This window comes from Oryza glaberrima, chromosome 2 (assembly GCF_000147395.1).
Source record: "Oryza glaberrima chromosome 2, OglaRS2, whole genome shotgun sequence".
Lineage (NCBI taxonomy): Eukaryota > Viridiplantae > Streptophyta > Magnoliopsida > Poales > Poaceae > Oryza > Oryza glaberrima.
The window spans coordinates 29,459,821-29,482,285 of record NC_068327.1 but is presented as its reverse complement, the minus strand read 5'-3'; the positions used below and the strand labels follow the sequence as shown (position 1 = coordinate 29,482,285).

The window sequence follows — 22,465 nt, the reverse complement described above, 5'->3', positions numbered from 1 at the left end:
CAATGAGTTAGAGATAGGATGGAAGGAAAGAAGATTACAAGGAAATGTAATCAGTTTACTGGGCCCACATTAATAGAAATACAATTTTTATGGGACAAATGATCAAAGATAGAAATTCAATTTTTATGGAACGGAGGTATTACGATGGATCATTTATTGATTATCATATTATTGTTCCTTGGATTGCTAACTCGATGTTGTGTTGATTGCATATACACATAACATCCGATAAATTTAATCCGTTTCCGAACCAATTCCGCACCATTTCCGACATCCGAAACAATCCGCTCCGCATTTGCATCCGCATCCGTACACTATCCGCACCCGTTCCGAATCCGCTCAAAAAATATGGTTTAGGATATGGTATGACCACTATCCGTCCGAATCCGCTCCGTTTTCACCCCTAGTTACTTTTGTAATCATGAGTCGAGATAAAAAAGATGATCACAGGAGCCAATGGTCTTCGATTACACTCCGATATTCGGTATGATGATCTCCAGCTATCGAAGGCCTTGACATCTTCCATCATGAATCTTCCAATCGTCGAATGGGCTACTGTCTCGAGTGTCCTCCTTTGTTCACAGAAGGGCTACAACCATCAAATATTTTGGCGTCCTCTACCCTAAGCTCTTGAATAAGCTCGTTGTTATCAGATAGTCGAACGGTGTAACACATGGTATCATAGTCAGAAATGCTTGCATAGTAGCATATTACGTTCCCTTTTTGGAAGGAAAAATAAAAGACAGACCCGTTGATGAAAAAAAAAGATGGCATCATGGAAAATATTATCATTAAGCAGATATTGCACAGCCAGTCAGCCAGGATGAACATAGGTTCGAATCCCTACTCTCCTAAGTAAAAACAAATGTTCTTCTAGCCTATGTACTCTTTTTTGGTCACTTACCAACAAAACCACCAGGTTTTAAATCATAATGCAACTGTTGGAAAGAAGCTGTTTTCTTTGGCGAGAAATGTAAAAAGGTTTCATGAGTAAATATCATCATTGAACCTCAAAACTTGGTTAAATTACAATGATGGGATCGAATTCCATTAAAAAAAAATACAGCGATCGGCCCAATCCTTGCAACCATATGAAGGTTCCGTTTTAGGAGCTGGAGATCCTAAGAAACAACTGATGATAATTTAGAAAAGTTATGCTGCTACTGTTTCATTTTATAGATTGTAGCTACCGAGTCTTCAAATCCAAGTGAGTCTAAATTGTTTGGTAGCTGAAATTATAGAAGTAGCTGTAGCTTCGAGAAGCTCTCTCCCAACAAGGTGTTAGGAAACGATAGGCAAACAAACGATAAAAAATAATAGATCAATCACAGAAGACATAGGGTTGGTTTGGTTTGTGGCCTAAATAGGCCTTACCAAATTTTGTCAATGCTAAATTTTGGCAAGTTTTGGCATGACTAATTTTTGTAAGGCAAAGTTATGTTTGGATTAAAGCCAAAATAGCCTAAGTTCACTATTGAAATGACCTATTTTTTTAGGCATGCTAAAATTTGGTTTCAAACCAAATAGGTACTAAACACTATTGAAATTGTCAAATATTGGTAAGCCTAATTTAGGCCTCAAACCAAACCGGCCCATAATATTTGATGTGGAAAACCCTCCCAAAGCAGGAGAGAAAAAACAACGGGCGCCAGCCAACAAAATATCTTCACTATTTCGGGGGTGAGGTTACACCACCGCACGGCGATTTACAAGAGGTATATATATACGGTGGAACCTAAAAGAGATGACGATCTGTACCGCGGGGGCTCCTCCGCTTAGCTCCGGCCTAAGCCTCCCGGCGACAGGCCTCCGCTTCACTATGGCAGAAGCTGGCTTTTATTAAGTGCAAATGAATTTGGATCACAACTCAACATAAGGTGCCCACTTCCCAACTCTTCAATTCTTACATCCACAGGAAATATTTCATAGTGGCCCTCAATATTGTATCCCTGCACCAAAATGATTGTTTACACAGGAAAGTTAAACAAAATAGTATTTTATTTCAGCTATCCTCAGTTACAAAAAGGACCGTGCAATCTGATCAATGTAATCAGAGGCAACAATCCGAACGAATCCGAAAACCTTTTCTCCCGTCAATGAGAAGAAGAAAAGGGTGACGATGCCTCGGTTTCATATGAAACTGCGAGTGAACATCACTACTGCACTTAAAAAACCTCATCAGAAATTCAGAATTAAAATAAGAAAAAAAAAAGCTCTTGCTACCAAATGCACCACTAGGTTTCTACTTAGTTCATCACTCCACCTACTGAGTCCAAAACTTGTGCTTGATTAGCAAGAGGTTCCCGTGCCGCAAACTGAATCCAAAACTTCGCGGCTAGATCTTCAACTCGGTATCTAGTGCCTCCTCGTCATGATTTCCGTTAATATTCTTCAGGTTCGTGAAAGCACTATGCCGTTCCGTGTTGCCGAGTGGGGTTTTATTTCGTGGGAAAGCCGTAGGAAAAATGTCCTTTTCATCAGGAGATTTCTCACGGCGAGTGTAAGCTGCACTCGCCAACCTGAAGTCAGAAACAAATGAAAGAACCAAAATTTATGATAAATAAATAAATATGAACAGTTAAACAGATTGAAATGGCATAAATTGGTGCAAGTTTTTTGCCCACCTCTGCTTGCGGCTCTCCAGGAAGCTAACAAGAGACGCATTCTTCACCAGCAATGAGACATCTGCTGCAGGAGAACATCAGTACATCACGACATAAATTACATCATTTTCGAGACGGTTATCAACTCAATCAGGATGGAAAATAACCTCTTGGCACGATCTGGATTTGCCGCGAGCATGGATTCGTCTCCTTGATGGTGGCGTACCCGTCCTCTGGGCTCCGATGCTGTCGCTGTGAACAAGCATCGGCTTTGTTCTCGTGGATGAACAAACCATCAGCATCTCTCTCAGGAGCCTGATAACAGAATATCCTCTTCTTTTTGTTTGGATATGCAGGCTGCTGCTGCTGGGGAACATGCTGGTGTCCTGCGTCTGGAGACTTCTTTGCAGCGAAGAACATAACCTCCTCAGCCTGCACGCATAGCGAATCTCCACGTCCCCAGTGTTGTATGGCCAAGTCATAATCAAAGTTTGATTGGGAGATCAAGAAGAGAGAGGAGGGATTAAAGCAAGGCACACCTTCTCCCTTGGGACGTTGTCGAACTTCACCATAGACCCGGAGTAGAAAATCGTCAGCTGTTCAGTCGTTCCAGGCACGGCCATGGTCCTGCTTCAGATCATCAGATGCATCCCATCCGTCAAAAGCTAGCAGAGTAGCAGACGAAATTCGTTCTTGTTTTTGTTTCAGAGAGAAAACATAAGAATCATTCTTGGCCAACCAAGAAGTGGCCATGTAACGGATACCTTGGACTAGTAGCCAGAGAAGTGACATCGTGAGCTCCTCCGGGAACTTGTAACGTCAGGCTTGCGACGGCGGCCGGCGGCGGCATGCGTCCGTCCACGACAACGCTGGCGCTTTGGTCCGGTAGCGCACGCGCGGCGGCGTGCACCTGGGGGGGTCGGGTGGCAAGCTTACCCAACGTGAGAGAGATCCCTTTCAAACTCCCCCTGCTTTACTACATTAGGCAAACCCTTTTTTTGCCTAGTTTTTTTTTCCACAAAGAGAAACGTGAGAGATCCCTGAAACACCCCAGAAGAGCTTGAGAGGCTCCTCTGGACACGAACCTGGCTCTTCTGATGATCCCGTGCGGCGGCCGGCGGCGAGAGGACTTCCATCAAGTCCATGTTAGTGTCACGGGCCGACGGCATCGCTTGGTTTCCTCCTCTTCTCTCGCGGCGCGGGTGCGTGCCGTGTGCTCCGGGGCGCATCGATCGTTCGAACGAAACGCGCGCGCGCGCGGGGGGTGTGCTTGCGCTCGCCGCTGCCGCGCGCGCCTAATTATATAAGTGAAGAGACGCCCCCACCCCGCGCGCCGCGAGCCTCGCGCACCGACGGGGACGGGAAACCACACGAGGCGGGGAAGGCAGAGGAACACCGATCGTGACGCGCCTGCGCACGGTAAGGCCGGTGAATTTTCTGCGGCCCGGGCGTGAACGCAGCGCAGCTGTCGCGCGAGCCCCAAAATTGGGGGATCGAAGCGGAGACGGTGTCTAGCACGAGTGCACGACATCATCAGCTGATCAGGTGGAGCATGCGCTGCGCGACGAACACCGTGGCGCCGCTCGAACGAATCGACACGCGTGGGTTTCTCGGTGAGGCCTATTGCACGAGATGGAAAAGGAACGTGGCTTCAGTGAGCCTGGAGTAGGGGCGAGGCCCATCAACTGTTTGGGTTACTTTTGGGCTTGTCCTGAAGAATTTAAGCCGAGTGTCCCTTTTAGGCCCGGTTTGTTCTACTACTGCATATAAACAGATATACTATTATTAGTACCTTTCTTATTGGGACAATCTCATTTCTACTTTAATGTCTAATATTGATTTTACCCCTACTTTTTAGGGTTTTTGTTTTTACCCTCACCTTTTAAACTGAAAGCTTGTTTTGCCTCTACTTTGAATGGTGAAGTTAACAGTGTTAATTAGTTGACAAAATAACATTTATACCCTCTCATGTATGTTCATTAATTGTGTTTTTGTCCCTATTTTATGCATGTAGCTTTAGAACTTTATTTTTGTGAGTATATTTAAAATTAAATGAAGCACATTGACTAATATCTAAAGGGAACAGATAATTACATTTTACAAAATGTTGTAAAAAATTTGTTTAAGTTCAATCAAAATGTTGAAATTTTGTTAAAATTCCATCAAATTCAAAATTTGTCTAAATTGTTATATTAGTCAATGTGCGTTATCTAATTTTAAATATACTCCCAAAAATAAAGTTCCAAAGCTACATGTATAAAATGGGGACAAAACATAATTAATGTACATACATGAGAGGGTATAAATGTCATTTTATCAATTACTTAACACCGTTAACTTCACCATCTAAAGTAGGGGCAAAACAAACATTCAGTTCAAAAAAAGTGAGGGTAAAAACGAAAACCCTAAAAAGTAGGGGTAAAATCAATATTAGATATCAAAATAGGGGTAGAAACGAAATTGCCCCCTTTCTTATTGGGACTTAAGAAAGCAGAAGACTAGAAGGCAACCAATTCAGAGTGTTACGAACAATACTAGAAGGCAGACAAATTTGAATTTTAAAAGTTGGTTTTAGAATTGATTTGGGGATATTTGTGTGGTTTTATATTTCTCACCCTTGCCTTTTTCTACCTTAAAGCTATTTTTCGTTGCTTAGCTAAAATAAAAGAAGAGACCTACCAATCTACAATGCTTGAGGTCGGAAAAAAGAATATATCCCAGTAGTACACGCATGTTCTTCTGGCGACTTTCGCACACTGTTATATTATTAATTTGAAGGTTGCTGATGATTAATTTGTAGAAATGCCAATATCCTTATCCGAATCTAGATTAGTTGAGATTTAAAAAAAGGTCATAATTCAAGGATGTATGATTTTGTAAATGTACTTGCATGTGCTGAGGAATGCAGTCGCGATAATCGTCGGCAGTTCAACTCACTGATCAATTATGCACTAATAATCCCCCCTTCTATAATCACAAGTAAATGATTGAATCGAATGAGATGATGCGGTGAATTGGAAATTGCAGATCTGCATCTCTAATTCATGCACAAATTAGTACTCTATAATCTATATACGTAGATGTTCATGTGCGCCTCCTCTAGCTGAAGCTGCCTAGCAGCAACAGGAGTTGACCAGACCACTGCAATTGGATTGCACAAAGCACAACGTGGTGGTGGGCTAATAATAATAAGCCACCAAACTGAAGCTAATTAAAAAAACACACATAGAGTAGAGAAGCCAAAAACACGCTAATTAGATGTCAAACCAAGATGAATTGGAAGCCCATCGGCGGCTTCTCATCTTCAAACTATAGTTTTTGGTTACTCAGAAGAGCATAGCTCAGACAGAACACAGAAGATAGGTTTATAATTTCATATCTTCTGGTCTGCTTGACAGTCACCAAACATGCTTTGTGACAGTACAATGTTAACCCATTTCAGTTTCAGAAATACAAATCACGCTATCAGCTCATCCGGCAGTGCCACGAACCTTGCTTTTTTCTGAAATATCAAAATGGATACCAAATAAGTGATCAGAAAATGTGAACAACGAAAATAAATACAGATCTCCTAAAAAAGAGAACATCTTGATCTGTGGATAATAAAGCATGTACTATCAACAAAAGGTAGAGTAGAAAATTGTGTTTGATGACCAGTGGAAAAATAATGTTATTGTAAATCAGTCAGCACTATCTCACTATTCCTACAAGCATTATTGACAGCATTGTTTTTCTAATGAATACTATAGGTTTAGCAACTTCATCACACATGCAAAACCAAATAATTTGTGCTCGTGTGAATCGCTAAGGTTATTTAGGATCTTTAACGAGGAAAATTCCACATGCTGCCAACTAAGTTCCAGATATCTCAGAGCACAAACTTGCAAGAAAACTCCACTTCTATGATCACCCTAATTTCTCTCAAGTTCGGTCAGAAAAATATTTCTCTCAAATGTGAAAGACGAGAAGGCGAGGAAACATTCCACCGATCTGTGTGTCTAGCGCACTTGTGTTGGTTGTTTCCCGCAATGAGCGGAGAACCTCGGTTTGGCTCCCCACTTTTTCTGCAGAATCAAACTGTTAGTGCTCCACTGAAACAAGCTTCTGGTTCTCTGCAACGACAAGAAAACTGCCTCTCGGCTTGTTTCCTCCTGCTGCTAATGACGCGGCATCTAACATGATGCCATGTAACCTTGTCGATTGGTATGCTAGTGGCCATTTGTAGCTTTGTGCTATAGAAAATGCGTGAGCAAAGTGAAGCCAAAGTCAAGAATTGTACAATTATTTTTTGTTTTGCAGTTTGAATTCCGCATTGCTTGTACAAGCTAACTTGCTAACGTGGTTTAGCAAGAAATTTGTCACCTTGTTCGGTTATTTGTGATTTTTAAAATGCGTAGACTGTAGTGTAGAGCATTGCACCTAACAAGTTGGTGATGGAATCACAAATCCTATTGGTTTCGCAAAATGTGGAAATCTCAGTGTGCACATGGGAAGAAACAGTAATTGATGAGTAGATGTAAATTATGTAGTGCAAATGGAGAGAAGGACGCAGTAATTCGTCACCTCCTTGGTGCGAGGCAGCGTCGGCCACCTCTGCGGCGTCTTGGCCGCTCCGGGCGCCGGCGGTGGCACCATGAACCCGGCTCCCCACTCCGGCGTCGCCGCGAACCGCGGGCTCCGCAAGATCCCGGGCGGCCTCTCCGGGGTCACGCTGGCGCTCTTGGCGCCCGCGGCGGCGCAGAGCTCCATGATCTTGGCGGCCGCCTCGGACGCGTCCTTGCTCTCCCCCATCAGCTTCTCCACCTGCGCCCTCGGGAGCCGCATCTTGAGACGCACGGGGGTGGCGGCGCCGGAGCAGGCGCCGCCGGGGAGCGGGGAGGTCGGGGCGGAGGCGGATGCCTGGGCGGCGGGGAAGGAGGAGAGGTCGGAGGTGGAGCGGCGGGCGAGCATGAGCGACTCGAGGCGCTCCCGGGCGCCGACGCGGAGGTTCCCCGACCAGGCGCGTCGCGGCGGCCCCGCGGCGGGGCGTCGCGGGAGCGCGACGAGGAAGTAGAGCCTCCCGCGTCGGAGCGGCGCGTCGGGCGCGAGCGGCCGCGCCCGCGCGCCGAGGAGCTTCACCTCCTCCGACTCCAGCAGCTGGAACCCCGGGTGGTCGCGCAGCACGTCCGCCGCCACCGCCGGCGGCTTCACCCGGAACGACGTCCCGTCCAGCTGCATCACCTTGGCTCCCTTCCTCTTGCCCCCAATGCTGTTCCCCATTGCTCCCGTCTCTCCTCCCCCTCCTCCTCCTCCTCCCTTCTTGGTCTCTCGGTGGTGGTGCGGATGCGGATGCGGCTGCGTGTTCGTGAGAGCTTTGTCGTGAGCTGCTGCTGCTGCTGCTGCTGCGAGCTTAGCTGCGGTGTCATGTGCGAGGGGGAGGAGAGGGAAATTTTAAAGCGGAGGAGTCAAAGGAGTAGTATAGTATTGGGCTCGAGGACGAGGAGATGCCGAGGTGGTGGTGGCTTCTCTCTCGTGTGTCTGCGCTTTTGCCCGCGTGATTACGGGTAAAAAGTCACCAATTAGCACAAGAAACCTCGGAAAAAACACACAAATACTATTACTCGGTGCAAATTGCAGTTTTTACCGGAGACAAATTTCTCCCATTTCAACGCTCACAATGCCACGATGGTATGGGAGGCTCGGTGACAAAGTGAAGTGCTAAGTAGTAGTAGAAGTGAGCATGTGAAACAGGGAGGAAGGAGGAATCTATAGCAGGGGAATATTGGCTCTGGTCAGGCAGAATGGCCAAGCAATGTGGTTACAAGATTGTAACTTTTTCCAGGGATTTTCAGAAGATCGTGCTGGGGGGCCACTGCCTGAGTATGAACTGTAAAGAGGGCCTCAGGTCACGTAACATGTTTTTGCTTTAGATCGTTGCGTTAATGTTAGCGTTCAGCTGCCCTTCTAGTTGGTAGATCTCAGGTTGTTGGTCTTCAGGATAAAGGCTATCAGGGAATTCAAGACGACTTGTTTCGCTGCGAAGAAGATACATACACATTGTTTGGTTAACACGTTTTTTAAACCTTCTATTTCTATATATAATAAGTTGCTTTAAAATATTCATTTCTCAAGTTCATAATAATTAAAATTTAATTAATTATATGCTATTTGTTTCTCTTTCTTCAGTAAAAACAAACACCACCTATAACTCAGCCAGTCATTGGTTTCATGTGTCAGCGTCACCTTACAAAATTTGTAAAATGCTTCTTTCAAGTAGCCGTTTAGTTTCGATATCGTTAAGATTATGGCTGTGCATTTTCGTTAGTACTCCCGTTGTAGTAGTATTGAGAGGAATAGTTTCATGTGTCACCTGACAAGATATGATAGTGGCCAATTGGTACATATGATGATGATTGATGAACCTTTCTTTCTCATCAATAAAGAAGAACGGTACGGTGATCTTGGATAAGACCAGCTTAGCAGGTCAATTATCTACCTTCTTTGGTGCTCCTAAAAAGCCTTCTTGTGTCGGTACCGAAGCAATCCTGAGATTTTCCACTATCAAATTGCTTCTCTATTTGTCCACTGTCTTTTGTTTCGAAGTTGGAACGTACTTTTGTTCCACTAGTGATTCAGATTTTTCTTGGAATCTTTTTAACATAATGTGTTTAATTCATCATCGACTTCTCTTCCGGATACATTCGTAGTACTAGAAAATATCACATCCAATTCTAGATTCTTATATTTTGGGATGGGGGAGTAGCTATATATTTTTTTCATCTCTTTCTTTGCGTGGTATATCAAGGGCCGTATTTGCCGTCAAAATATGTCCTCATGTAATCATGTAAACTGTGAGAACTGAAATACTCACTCCGTCAAAAAAAAACCAATCTAGATGGGGATGAGATATCACCTAAGACAACGAATCTGGACATCTAGATTTGTTGTATTAGAGGTGGTGTCCCATCTAAGTAGTAGGTTGGCTTTTTTTTTTTTTTTGGCAGAGAGAGCAGTCTCTTTGTTTTAAAATATAATAATTACGAGAAGTATTTCCTGCCGTGTGACAACATCGATGAAAATTAAATGTCACTCAGAAAACGGCGTCGGTCCATTTCATCATGATTCATTCTTGAATTAGTGACTAAAGATACTATTAACAAGTAATGATGCTTTCCCCCAAAGATTTGACGATCCTGAAATCAAAAAATAAGTAAGCTTAAAGCCATCATTACCGTGTGGCTATTCATAGTTTTAGACCAGATCACCTGGTTAATCATGTCGAGATGAGTATATTGGAGCTCTGAAGGACTGAAGGTTACAAAGATGAAAGCACCATATAGCTCTCCAAATCTCCAAAAAGAGCACCCCAGCCATGGAATGGTGAAAGTATTTAGTAAATGTCAAGCTGATATCTTGAAGACAAAGAAGTCATTATTAGATGCTTTGATGGTGACCGTAATAATTTTGCATTTTTGATCTTCAAAGAAACTTCATGCCCATGAGCAACAATACACAAGTCTGTAACACCAACCCTTTTTTATGTAGCAATCAATGAACGCACACTTGAGGTTGAGGGTAAGCCGGTAACTGAAATAACCCATTACCGGCCCACCAAATTCACACTCTATAAGAGATGAGGTTACAGCTTTTCGTACGTATACGTACATGTAGAACACGCACACACGCAAAATGGTATGCGATGGACAGTGGAATTAGAGCACCTGCAACTTACTGAGATGCTCCAGGAGAGAGGTTGCCTTGCGCTTGGCTCTGTCTGTGCCGGTCTTGGACAGCTCAGTTAGTGGTATTTGAGCACCCAACCTCCCTATACAAGCGAGGTTCTCAGCATCCTTCTTGCAAAGGGCAAGCAAGATGGCTGCAGCATTCTCCTTGTTACGGGCCTGACTTGACCTCAACAAGTCTATCAAAAAGGGTATAGCATGAGCCTTCGCTATGGCAATTTTACACTCATGGTGGCTCACAAGAACTGACAAGATTGTTAGTGCTTCGTCAATAGCTCCATTTCTGGATGAATCCTGCAGCATCTGAATCAGTGGTGCGAGGATTCCTGCTCGAACTGCACGGACCTTGTTTGCTTGGTATATGCATAAGTTGAACAGTGCTGTTGCTGCATCTTTTCTACCCCTTGGACTGCCACTCTGCAGCAACTCAACTAATGCTTCAATTGCCCCTGGAGTGCTTCCAATAGTTATCTTGTTATCATCAATAAGTGACAAGCTGAAAATAGCTGCAGCTGCATTTTCTCTTGCCTCCATGCCCCCCTTCCTCAACACCTGTATGATTGGGACAATGGCACCCGCAACTACTATCAGTTCCTTGTTCTGATCATATATGGAGAGATTCAGAAGAGCTGTAACTGCATGTTCTTGGGTTTTCAGGTCTTTGGAGGACAAAAGTTTCACTAGAGCGGAGATTGCACCAGATTCCGCTAGAAGTATACGATTGTCAGTGCTTTTCTTGGCCAAAGATCTTATTTCGGCAGCAGCCGATTTCCGTTCATCTAATGAGCTACTAGAGAGATTACGAACTAATGTTTCAATAGCTACTCTCTCCCCACCAACCTCAAGATATGCACCATCGTTCTTAGATCTGGTAGGTGGTTCGATCCCTTTTTCCTCACACCACTGCAATATCAAACTTCGCAGAACATAATTTGGGGTCAGAGTAATGTTTTGTAGCTTCAGTTGAGTTTTAGGACAGGTCCGGTTTCCACAGTCTATCCACCTTTGGATGAAGGCACGCTCGTAGGTCTGCAAAATTTGTGACTACATTGTCAGTGGATGACAGAATATACCTTGACTGTATAACGTAGGTTATATTGTGCAGGAAAATTAAAAACAATGATGGTTTGAAACATTACCTGTCCTGTGGAAACAATGACAGGATCTCTCATCAGCTCAAGAGATATTGGGCATCGAAAATCTTCAGGAATAGCCACGGCATCAGACTTCTTATGTGTCTCAGGAGATGCTTTTGTTTCATCACTTGATTGGCTAACACTGACAGGTTTTTTAGAATCTGTAACTCTCATGTTTTCAAGTCCTTCAATTAGCTGAGAAGTTATTCTCTCTGCGTCAGACTTGGGCACCCCACTTATTTCTGAAACTAGCATAATGATATTTTGCAACTCCAGATGACCGTTGCATAAGTTTTCCATCTGTGGTGTGTCTGGCTGGCCATGTGATTGCTCAGACTGCGATCCAACAGTACTAACATGAAGAGCTAAGATATCATGGAATTTTGAAAAAATATTTACATCAATGTCTCCTTTCTTCTCCATTTCTCTTCGAAGCTGAGCTCGCACTAAATCAACCTACAGATCCATAAAGGTTAAGTAAAATGAACTAACTGGGGAACCATATTTTAGAGAATCTGATTAGCTATACCTCTTCTTGAACTTCATCTGATATTTGAAAACAGCTCTGTGGAAGTCTTGCTAGAACTGTTTGCAACTGCCAAGTCACAAACTTGAACTGAACAGCAACATTGTTGCAGACGGCATCCTTAACAAAGGGAATAATGAAGAAAGCATAAGAATTAACTATCGTACAAATGCGGGTTAAAAAGCAAATGGAACAAGACATGACACAAGTCAAATGTCAACCCATACAGAATTCAAGCAAATGCATTTGATGGTCAAGTTTACTGAGGAGCACAATCATGAAAGATGCAACACGAAAAGCAAAAGGTGAAGATGTGAACAGATTCAACTGGCCTACATATATCAAAAGAAATAAGCCACCACAAACCACATCCAAATTGCCAGGATGCAGGAATAGAAGTTATGGGGAAAATTTGGTCTGGTGACATCGAAATATAATGAACTAAATTTTATACCACTCAACAACTGAAAAAACATGGGTACACTTCAATACCAGTATACCGCACAATGATTACATTTTTCCAGTTATATACCATTTCGGTCATCTCCGATACCAGCCCAATCAACCGTTACCAATGATAATGTGCCCTTGTTCCTATCACACACCTCCTCAAAATATTCATCATTTCTACTCAAGTATTTGAAATGCAGGAGGGCCATCACTGCCCCCTAGCATCTCGTGTGTCCCAACTGTCAATTGCTGTTTGCTGAGCTGCTCCTTTTATCCGTTTCTCACCTCACGCATCCACATCTGCTCATACCAGCATTTGCTTGTGGTATGGCCAGTACATTTTCACTCACCTCTATTTTCACTCTACAGTACAATTAAGTTCTAAGAAATAAGAAAGATAAAGAAACAGAAGTTGCTTTTGCGTCATTTAGAGATGATTAGTGTGGCCCATGTAACAGCAACTAAGCCATTATCTTAGAGTGGAGGACAATTCGACAGGTAACAAAAGCTAAAACATAACTAATATTTGCCATCCCCTAAGGAAAGAATCTTGTCTAGAATGCTTAGAAGACTAGGTTTGAGCCTGAGCCCTGAAGTAAGATTAACCCAGAGAACCTCCTGACTTTTTAACAAGAAAAAAGAAGTAGGGACAAATGAGTAATTACATCTTGGTATTGAACGAACTCTAAAACCCAACGAAAAGCTCGAGCACGCTGTACGTAATAAACCTAAAACCAACTATAAGAGAGGGGGTTTCCAGTAGTAAAATTGTCTCGGTTATCTCTTACACAGCACAACCAAACAGACAGATTTACCAATGTTGTTTTAAGTATCATAAGTATGATACCGATGGCAATCACAAACAACTTGATGCATTGCAGCATCAGCTTGTTATGTAGTATATATCGATATCAAAATGATGTATTCAGCATTATTTAAGCAACGCAATATATTTCAACGAGTGGACTTATAATGAGCACTCAAATGACAAAGGCGATGATCAATCAAAACCAAAATATTTCAAATGGGCATCTGATCACGAAAGATGCCAGTGGCATTTCAGCCTGTCAATGCAACAAGCAGGCATGGTAGGAAACAAGGCGGAATGCTAAGATGTTTGGTACCTTTGCTATTCTTGTTGCAAGCAAGTTGTGATTCTTTAGAACAAGTTTGATTTGTAAATACGTCGATATGGGCAAACCTAATTAGCTCTGCCCTCTGCATCTAGGGCACAAAATATACTAGAATGGAGGGGAGTAACAGTGTAGCACAACCGAGCCACCGAACAATATAAACCATGCGCAGGAGACATTGAGGTAGCGTGAATCCTAAATGCTACACAGTACTAGGCCAGTCAACAACAGAAGCGAAGCACATGGACAGGACACCCGAAGCATGCGCACCAAGTGTTCGACGAAATCACGCAAGGGGGAATCGCACCAACTACCGAGCAATGCAGCTTGCGCCGACAGTAGGACGCACCCAAATGGTCTCCGCCCTCACCTGATCCGACGCCCTCGACGGTCGCGCCGGCGCGCGCCCGAGCTCGACGAACCTCCTGGCGGCCTGCAGCGCCCTGACCAGATCCCCCAACCACGAATCCGCTGCGTCCGCGTCCCCACCCCCGCCCCCCGCCTCAGCGACCTCCGCGACGAGGTGCGACAGCAGCGAGACCTTCCGAGCGAGGCGGAGGCAGTCCGCGCGCAGCGGCTCGGCGGCCGCAGCCAAATCGGCGGCGCCCACCGCCGCGATCTCCCGCACGATCTCCGCCGCGGCCTCCGCCGCCATCGCGGGCGGGCCCGCTCCCTCCCGCCTCAGCAGGCGCAGCGCGCGCGGCGCGGCCGTGTGGGTCAGGAGGACTCTGCCGCGTGGAGGGGGAGGAGGAGGAGGAGGAGGGGAGGTGCCATCGCCAATGTCAACGTCCCGTCGTAATGTAGTGCAGTGGCAGCAGCGCAGCGTAGTGCGAGGGAGCTCAGGTGGAGGAGTAAAGAAATGCGGGGAGGGTAGGGTCCCCTGCTGCCGCTGGGCTCCAGCTCCAGCTCGGCGAGGTGGGTTGCAGCCGTGCGGGGAGGGGGGGACGACGCGGCGGGGATCGAGGTGGGGTGAGCTGGGCGTGGGGTGTCCGCGACTTCACTGGTTGCCGTTCGCGTGAGTGATTCCCGGGCGAGGAAGAGGGCGGAGTTAAACAAATGCGGGGAAATCAGTGTCCATCTAGCTGGAGCCTGAACTGCCAGCTTCCCTATCAGATTTGAGCCCGGGGGCCGGGGGTGGTGGGGTGAACAGCCGATCCGTGGATCTGGTGTGGACGGGCACGCTGGCGCAGCTGGGGATGTTCCGTGTACACAACATTTTTTATGACCAACATAAACTGTATGGTTATAGATTTTCTCCATTTTTTTCCTTTTCTATCGAACCTAAACTACTACTCCATATACATAACTTTGTTTAAGCACTTAAAGTCAGGTCAATGTGATATATCCTCCAAAATTGTATGATTATATCACCCGGCTTTTTACATGCATTATACATGACACAAAACCTATATATAGGCCTCATTGAAAAAAAAGTTATGAAGAAATTTTATAGCGTTCTATATCTATATGAATGAAACAAAGAATTGAAGAGGTTTCCAAATCTTATTAAACTATTAAGAATGGGTCAATGCATGTCGAGAAAATTAGAAAAACTTCCATCTCTTAAAAAATTCTTTTTGTCTTTCTCTCTTATTTAAGTCCTACATTTTCTCCACAACCTATTCAAATAGTCATTCCTATATTTTCTTCTTCTTGGTTTTGCAATCTTTTGTTTTGTACTTACTTTTATTATTGTTAAAATCATATGTTTTTCATATTTCTCCGTCTTTTAATCATGTGTTTCAATAGGGACTGTAATAAGCGATTGCATGCCGTTATTTCTGTTAAGTTAGTTATCGCTACTGTACACCAATAAACCATAATGTTTCATGAGTAAAATCAATTAGAATAAATTAGTCAACAAAATATGCGTTGCGCGGACAGTTTATAACATGTGGTCATTTTCAAAATTAGTATAACATATTAGATCAAAATAAGAGTCTACATCAACTACAACTTACTACTTCCTTTGTTTCGTATTATAAGACTTTCTAGCATTGCTCATATTTATATAGATCTTAATAAATCTAGACATATATGTGTATAGATTCATTAATTTCTATATGAATATAGGCAGTGCTAGAAAATCTTATAATATGAAACGGAGGGAGTAATTGTTTAGCTTCATGTCTAGAAATTTAATTAGCAGATTACTTAATTAAGGGTCCAAGATAGATATAAATTAATACTGTTTTTGGGAAAACTAAAAAATTAAAGAATTCGTAGGATTTTCAATTACATATGTTTAGCTAACATGGACTTCCAATACAATCTACCATATATCATAATACGACATGTCTATGTCACACCCCAATCCGGCACCGCCGTACAACGGCACCTAACAGGAGCGTGTCATAGGAAAAACGGTGTGAACCGCTTCCTACAAAACCGCGATCACAGTACCAGTCCCAGGACATAGTGCTGGTACCCACGGTGACAAATATGAATCATTGCAATCCTTAAAATAAATAAAGGACTTATTTACCTTAACTTAGGTTGCAGCTCAGAACAGCCCGAGAATGCAACCGACGACCCGGACGAGGAAAACACCAACAACAACAGCAGCAGCGGAACCAACGGACTAACACCCAACACCACAGGCGACGACTGGGAACTAGGACAAAACCCTACTCTTCACTTCACTTCATCTTCTCTTCGAGGCGGAGGAACTATATATATTTATATAGAGCAAGGGTGAGTACTTTTCGTACTCAGCAAGTCACAGGAATTTAGGTGTTTAATGCAAGCTTGGAAGAGAGACAAGGTTGTTTTGCAAATCCTTTGTTTTGAAATCATTTTGAAATCACTAAGTGATTTATTTCTTTTTAAGTTTGGGTCGAAAAGGAGACTTGCGTCTCGATTCGACTTAAGAGATGCTTTTCAACAACTCAATTGGTAATGTACCGACCTTCATTACTTCTCAGCTCCCAGAGCCATTTCACTTGATTAAGCGGCTCCCAGAGGAGCCTTTTTCATTTTTGCGGACTCCTGGAGTCCAGCTGCCCAGCAGCAAAGCAATCCGCTTCCACTCGGGAAGCCTAGTCTATGATGCCCGCAGACATCCCGAATCACATAGATTCGTTTCTGACCACTCAGGTCATCCATCTGCCACATAGGCTGATTCTGGTTACAATTCCCAATCCACAACAACTTTTCACAAAGCACAGGCAAACAAATCTACGCAATGGGAACCACCTCACATCCGCCCATGACCGTGGGCACGGCTGTTCGAACAGTTAGTTAACCTCTGCAGAGGGGTACACTTTACCCACAAGAGACGAACTTACTCCAGACACTGACCGGTGTCAGAGGTTCGCGACAAAGCCTTTCCCAAGCCGACCCAGGGTTATCTCATGCCACATAGAAGGATCAAATCCTCACGTAAGTATAGGCCATTTTAGGCATTCACAAATCAATTCCAACCACCTTGATCAGTAAGTGAGCAAGCTTCTCGTCCTTGCCTTACCAGGAACCCGGTTTGTCCGACCCCGCCCCGGCGTTCCCAACTATTGGCATGCGAGGTTTCCCTGAACCGACTAGTTACTTAGCCAGGGTGTCCCATTCCAACCACTTTGATTATGCTCGATGAGTTTCCCACAGGAATCGGTCCTTATATGCGAATATGGGACAACGCCACATAGGCACGGCTCTCGCATCGCTAGTTTTCGCAATTCATTTTATTTTCAAACACGCCGACACCTCATGTCGAGTTTTCAAGACTTCACAAACCCATTTCCCAAGTTTTCAACAATCAACGGTGTATGTGGGATATTTGGTATGCGCGCTTAGAGAGCACGGATACTGAAGTACCACAAGGGTGGAGCGACAAGGAATCAGGGTAGTACAACCTACAGGAATTAGTGCGACTACTGGGTAGGTCCGTCGGTTTGGCACGCAAACCGAGGCCAAGCAAATTAAGTGTGTGATTCTAATAATGCAAGTTACAAACAAAATAATAATGATTTTCCAATTATAGGAGCAATTGATCAAAGGGTGACTTGCCCTGCTCAAGGTCTTCACGGAGCTTCACGAATCTTCGAGAAAACCCGCGATCGACGAAAAATCCGGTAACCGCAACTATACGCAAACAATCAAAACCTAAACAAAAGACCAAAATAAAGGCCCTATTTAGACTAATTAACAGTGCCATTAAATAGATCTCAATTTTACGGAATTACTGGAAGTGGAACGGGGTCAATCGGATGAGCGGTTGGGAAGATATGAATTTTCGAAGTTTATTGGATTTTCTAATCAAAGGAAAAAGGATTTAATAATTTATTAAACCCTTTTTGGAAAGAAATTGAAGGAAGGATATGATTTAGACTTCCTCGGGCGGCTTGGGTGCAGCCCGAGAGGAGAGGCACGGCTCGGCCGAACTAATGGGCCGGCCGGCCCGGAGAGGCTGCCCAAGGGGGCGCGGGGAGAGAGGGAGGCCGACGGGGTGCGCGCGGTCCACCGCGCGGGGTCCCGAGATGAGCCCGCTTGTCGGTGAGGCGGTGCACGGTAGAAGCGGCGCACGCGGGGGCGGGCGCTAGGGTTTCGGGTGCGCGTGGTTCGGGCGCGGCGCGCCGGGTGGACGGATGGCGGCGGGCCCACGTGCAGCCGCACGGCTTGCCGTGGACCGCACGCACGGGAGGGAAGACGGAGGGAGGGGGCGGCTGACTGGGCGCTGGCTTGACCTGGTCAAGTGGGGCCGACGGCTGAGGTGGCACCAACGTGGGAAGGGAGAGGAGGCCAGGCGGCTCATCGGACGGCTCACGGCGCGCGGCGGAATCCGGCGAACGGCGGCGAGCCGGAGGGAGATGCGGGCACCGGCAAAAGGAGGAGGAGACGGGGAACTCATTCCATGGCTTGGATTGGAGAGAGGGGACACGACGGCGGCCGGCTGCGGTGACGTAGTTCGCCGGGATGCCGATGCGGATGAGCGAGAGAAGGGACAAAGGGGCGCGGGGTTGGGCTTAGCTGACGCAGAAAGGAATTGCGACGCGCACGCGGTGACGCAGGACCCGAAGGTTGCCAGCGACGTGTGCGCGGCGGCGCTATGCGGCGGCAGAAGAAGGCGGCACGGCACGGAAGCAAAGGAGAAGGCCGGCGGCTCGGGTGGCGGTTCGGGGAGAGTCAAGGGGGCTCAAGGAGGGTGGCGGCACGAGGAATTGACAAAAGGGGAGCCGACAGCGGCGGATTTCGACGGCAATCGTCGGCGGCGAGGAAAGAGGGAAAGTGGCGGCGGTCGATGAGGGCTCGATTCCGGGCGGCGGGAGCACCACCAGGACCGAGGGAATGCATTCCCAACCTCGAATGGAGCGGAGGGACACTGAGAGAGGCCGACAACAAGAGGCGGCCTCCGGGATAGAGCAAGATGGCCGGCGAGCCTACGGCGAGCGGCAGCGGCGGTCGGGGCGGCGCCAACTAGCTACTGGAAGGCTACTCGCACTATTGCCCGGAGCTAAGGGGAGGAGAGGGAGCGAGGAGGGAGAACGGAGAGTGTGCACTACCGAGCCGAGACGGGCGCTGTGGTGAGCGGTCGACGGCGCGGGAGCGAGCTCTTCGGCCTCGGGCCGGGGAAGGGGAAGAAGAGGGGTGCCCGTAGTCCTCGTCTCGCGTCCTCGCACGCACCAGTCTCCTTGGTGCTTCTGCGACGGACGGCGAGGGCGACTGCAGGGCAAGGGCGGCAACAAGGCAGCGACAAGGGCACGGTGAGGCGAGCTCAGGGAGGCGAATGGAAACCGAGCGAGAGGGAGAGAGGAACGCGACTCTTATAGGCACGGGGGACGCTTCGAGGGAAAGAAAAGGCGTCACGGGTGCGGTCAAAGGGCGCGGGCGACAAGCTGGCGCCGGCGTCGGCTGCTCCTCTGCCATGGCGCTGGAACCGAGCGAGGAGGCAGGGGGCCGGTCCGGGAGAGGAAAGGGGAAAAACGAAGGGGGGAAAGGGGGCTCGCGCCATGCCGATTTTGGGAGGGAGAGAAGCGGGAGAGAGGGCTCTGCCTCTCGGTTTTGGACGGACGCGCGGGTGGAGTGGCTTGGGCACGCGCTGCAGAGCTCGCGGTAGGCAGCGGCAGAGCGGCAGCGCGTGACGCGGCTGGCGCCAGGGCGGTGCGGGAGCGCGCGGAGCGCGGGTTCAAACGGCGGCGGCGGGAGTTTTGGTGTCGGGGGGAGTTCGTCGGGAGAGAGAGAGAGAAACAGAGAGAGAGGGGGAGAGAGCGGCGCTCTCTCTCGACTCGATCGTGTGCAACGCACGTGCGAGGAGAGAGGTGGGCTAGACTGAGAGGGGGAGATGGGCCGGGGAGGAAGAGTCGGCCCATTGAGCTTGAGGGAGGTAAAATAGACTTTTTCTGAAAGATTGATTTGGAGAGATTTGGGTTTGGAGAAGAATTCAAAATGGAACTTTGGATATTTTTGGAGTCGGGGCGAATATTTGGCAAGGATTCAAAGGAGGCGATTGAAATTCGGAGTTTGATTTCGGAGACTTGAATCGGAATTGAAATCTTGAGGTGGAGGATTTTGATATCGATGAGAGGGAACAACGGGATTTAAATTGAGATCCACGGCACGGCTTAGACTCTCACACAAAGAACGAAAATGTTCGCAATTAGGATTTTATTAAACTAGTTTTTAACGTCTCACGGAAAGTGGAGCGTTACAGTCTAGCAAGATATTTCTAGTTAATATAAGATATTGCAAAATTAGCATGGTACATGTAGGATGTGAAGTTGACGATTCCATCTAACCATAATAGATCATCGCAAGGGTCGTGCATCTTTTTGTTGTACCAATTCTTTAATACTCCGGCACAAGATTATTCTTATATTAGATGTAGAAGGAATATTAACATCACAATAAGGTGACATGTATAAATAATAGGAGAAACTCATAAGTCATAACATTGTATTTTCTAAAAACAAAAGGATATAACATCAGCTAAACAAACATCTAGTACTACTATCATGCATTTTCATCCGACAGCCCGCGTATAAAACACTAAACTACTAGCACTACTTACCATAAAAAACACAAAATACCATCCAATGATCCCGGTAATGGCAGCACACGTCGGTGCACTGGAGACAGGCCACAGGGAATCGGGGATAAGGGTGGCAAACGGATGGGTTTTATAGTTGGAGACAGGCTAATAAGATCGCACAGTCTGGCCTGGCGTTAGTTGCCGTCGTGGGGCGCGTCAACTTTGGCTGGTCCCAACTCCCCTGCTTCGATACGGTCAGGTGCGGAGAAGCAACGGCGCAACGCCGAGGCGACGGATGCATCCGACCGGTCGTCCGACACGCCTGCCATTATTTGTGCGCGGCGGAGAGGAACAAAAAGGAATCAGCAATCAGCCGGCTGTCTATCTTATGCTATAGTATAGCTCACGCCGGCCTTTGTTTCCGACGAGTTTCCTGATCGATCTATACCCGTTATTCCGTAGAATATCAGGTATCTTTGTCCTTGCCAACTACTCCGTAGTACTACTAGTATGCATACTCCTAGCACTCCTGCCGCATTCTTTTGATCGTAAGGGCCTGTTTAGTACAGCTCCAACTCTTAAATATAACTTCAGGAGTTGAGTTTAGAGTGGAGTTGTGGAGCTGTCTAAACCCAGCTCCACAACTCTAGTACATATTGTGAGAGAGCTCCACCCAACTCTACTCCCAGTTCTGGTGGAGCTGAAACTGTTTGGCTGAGCTCCAGCTCCAGTGCTAAACAAGCCCTAAGATTCGTGCTATATGTCTCGCTCTTGCAGAACAAGAGTCGACGAGGTTAGCTGCGACGGCACAAGACTCGAGCTCAACCACCCGACGGCGACTATGGATCTCGAGCTCGAAGTCATGAGGAAAGGCAGACGAAGCCCGACTTGGTGAGCTCATGAGGGGTGGGGTTAGGAGCGGCTCGGAGCTTCTCCAGATCTAGTCGAGGGCTCCTCGGCGTTGTCACTTAAACATCTTCAAGCTCACCAACTTCCCGCTGCGTCTGGTTGTCGAGGGGCACCGCCTGCCTTGCTTGACCTCCACCTCTCCGGACGAGGCGCCGTTACTTGCGTGTCAGGACTCAGGACCACATGCTTCCACACCCTCCGATGATCATTAACCAACCAATATTGTCACATCTGCGCCTTCCATTTTCACCCTCCCCTGTTCCTGTATGATTCCACTTGTTCGTCATAGATTTCTTCAAAGTTTCAGAATCCTCTGAGTATGAAACTACGCTGCTCGGTGATGCCACCACCGCATTGCTCCTCTCCTGCCGAACGTTAGCTTGGAGAAGACATGTGAGAAGTGGAGACAGATGGCGAAGAGAGGAGAGAGGTGAGGCTAGAGAAAGAAGGGTGAGTCCCTAACATGTGGGCCTCACTTGGGTCCCACATTTCATGTTGTTTACTATAAGTGCCACGTAGACGTCACGTGGGACGCGGATGATCTAGTCAATATGCCCGTGAATGCCACACAACTAAAACCGCTCTCTCAATACCGTCTTTAAGACTACATTTGCCTGGTTTTGGGTGATGAAAGATGTGTTGTATCTGGTTTTGGGTTGGGAGATGTGATTGAAACTCAACCCACATATGAGGAGGGATGCAAATTAAACTTCCCCCCACGTAGAACTCTATGGCAGAACATTTGGATCACAAGAAAGAGACAAGGAATAAGATCACTTTGACTCCTTCAATTTACCACCGAATCTAAGTCGTATCCCTCAACCGTAATACCAGAAATCTTGACCCCTAAACTTACAAAACCAGTGCAATTTGACTCCCTTGGTGGTTTTGGAGGGCGGTTTCGCTGATGTGGCCGCACACGTGGCAATGTTGACCTGGTCTTTATCCCACGTGACATTGACGTGGCGCTTAGGTGGCATTAAAATAAAAATATATATGTGGGCCCATTTGTCATTCAAAAAAATT

General features: G+C 46.4%; 3 protein-coding genes across 5 annotated transcripts; all 3 read right to left on the bottom strand.

The window, feature by feature from the left end:
- Positions 1-1,696: 1,696 nt before the first annotated feature.
- On the bottom strand, positions 1,697-3,860 carry LOC127764155 (uncharacterized). 3 transcript variants are annotated; one of them, XM_052288988.1, is made up of 6 exons: positions 3,689-3,860; positions 3,368-3,513; positions 3,143-3,230; positions 2,771-3,035; positions 2,625-2,688; positions 1,697-2,519 (listed from the first exon to the last, which is right to left on the bottom strand). In XM_052288988.1, exons 1-6 carry the CDS (start codon positions 3,830-3,832, stop codon positions 2,336-2,338), a joined length of 891 nt encoding a protein of 296 aa, XP_052144948.1. In that variant the 5' UTR covers positions 3,833-3,860; the 3' UTR covers positions 1,697-2,335. The 3 variants fall into 3 exon arrangements, with proteins under 3 accessions (XP_052144948.1, XP_052144947.1, XP_052144949.1); XM_052288987.1 differs by having other exon boundaries at positions 1,698-2,519; positions 3,143-3,233; XM_052288989.1 differs by having other exon boundaries at positions 1,698-2,519; positions 2,625-2,685; positions 3,143-3,233.
- Positions 3,861-5,857: 1,997 nt separating this feature from the next.
- LOC127761648 (uncharacterized protein At1g66480-like) lies at positions 5,858-8,305 on the bottom strand. The gene is made up of 2 exons (XM_052285974.1): positions 7,167-8,305; positions 5,858-6,105 (listed from the first exon to the last, which is right to left on the bottom strand). The coding sequence occupies exons 1-2, from the start codon at positions 7,860-7,862 to the stop codon at positions 6,061-6,063; spliced, it is 741 nt and encodes a 246-aa protein (XP_052141934.1). The 5' UTR covers positions 7,863-8,305; the 3' UTR covers positions 5,858-6,060.
- Positions 8,306-10,145: 1,840 nt separating this feature from the next.
- Positions 10,146-14,609, bottom strand: LOC127763403 (U-box domain-containing protein 11-like). The gene is made up of 4 exons (XM_052288090.1): positions 13,940-14,609; positions 11,990-12,106; positions 11,464-11,916; positions 10,146-11,353 (listed from the first exon to the last, which is right to left on the bottom strand). Exons 1-4 carry the CDS (start codon positions 14,222-14,224, stop codon positions 10,295-10,297), a joined length of 1,914 nt encoding a protein of 637 aa, XP_052144050.1. The 5' UTR covers positions 14,225-14,609; the 3' UTR covers positions 10,146-10,294.
- Between the last annotated feature and the right edge of the window lie 7,856 nt (positions 14,610-22,465).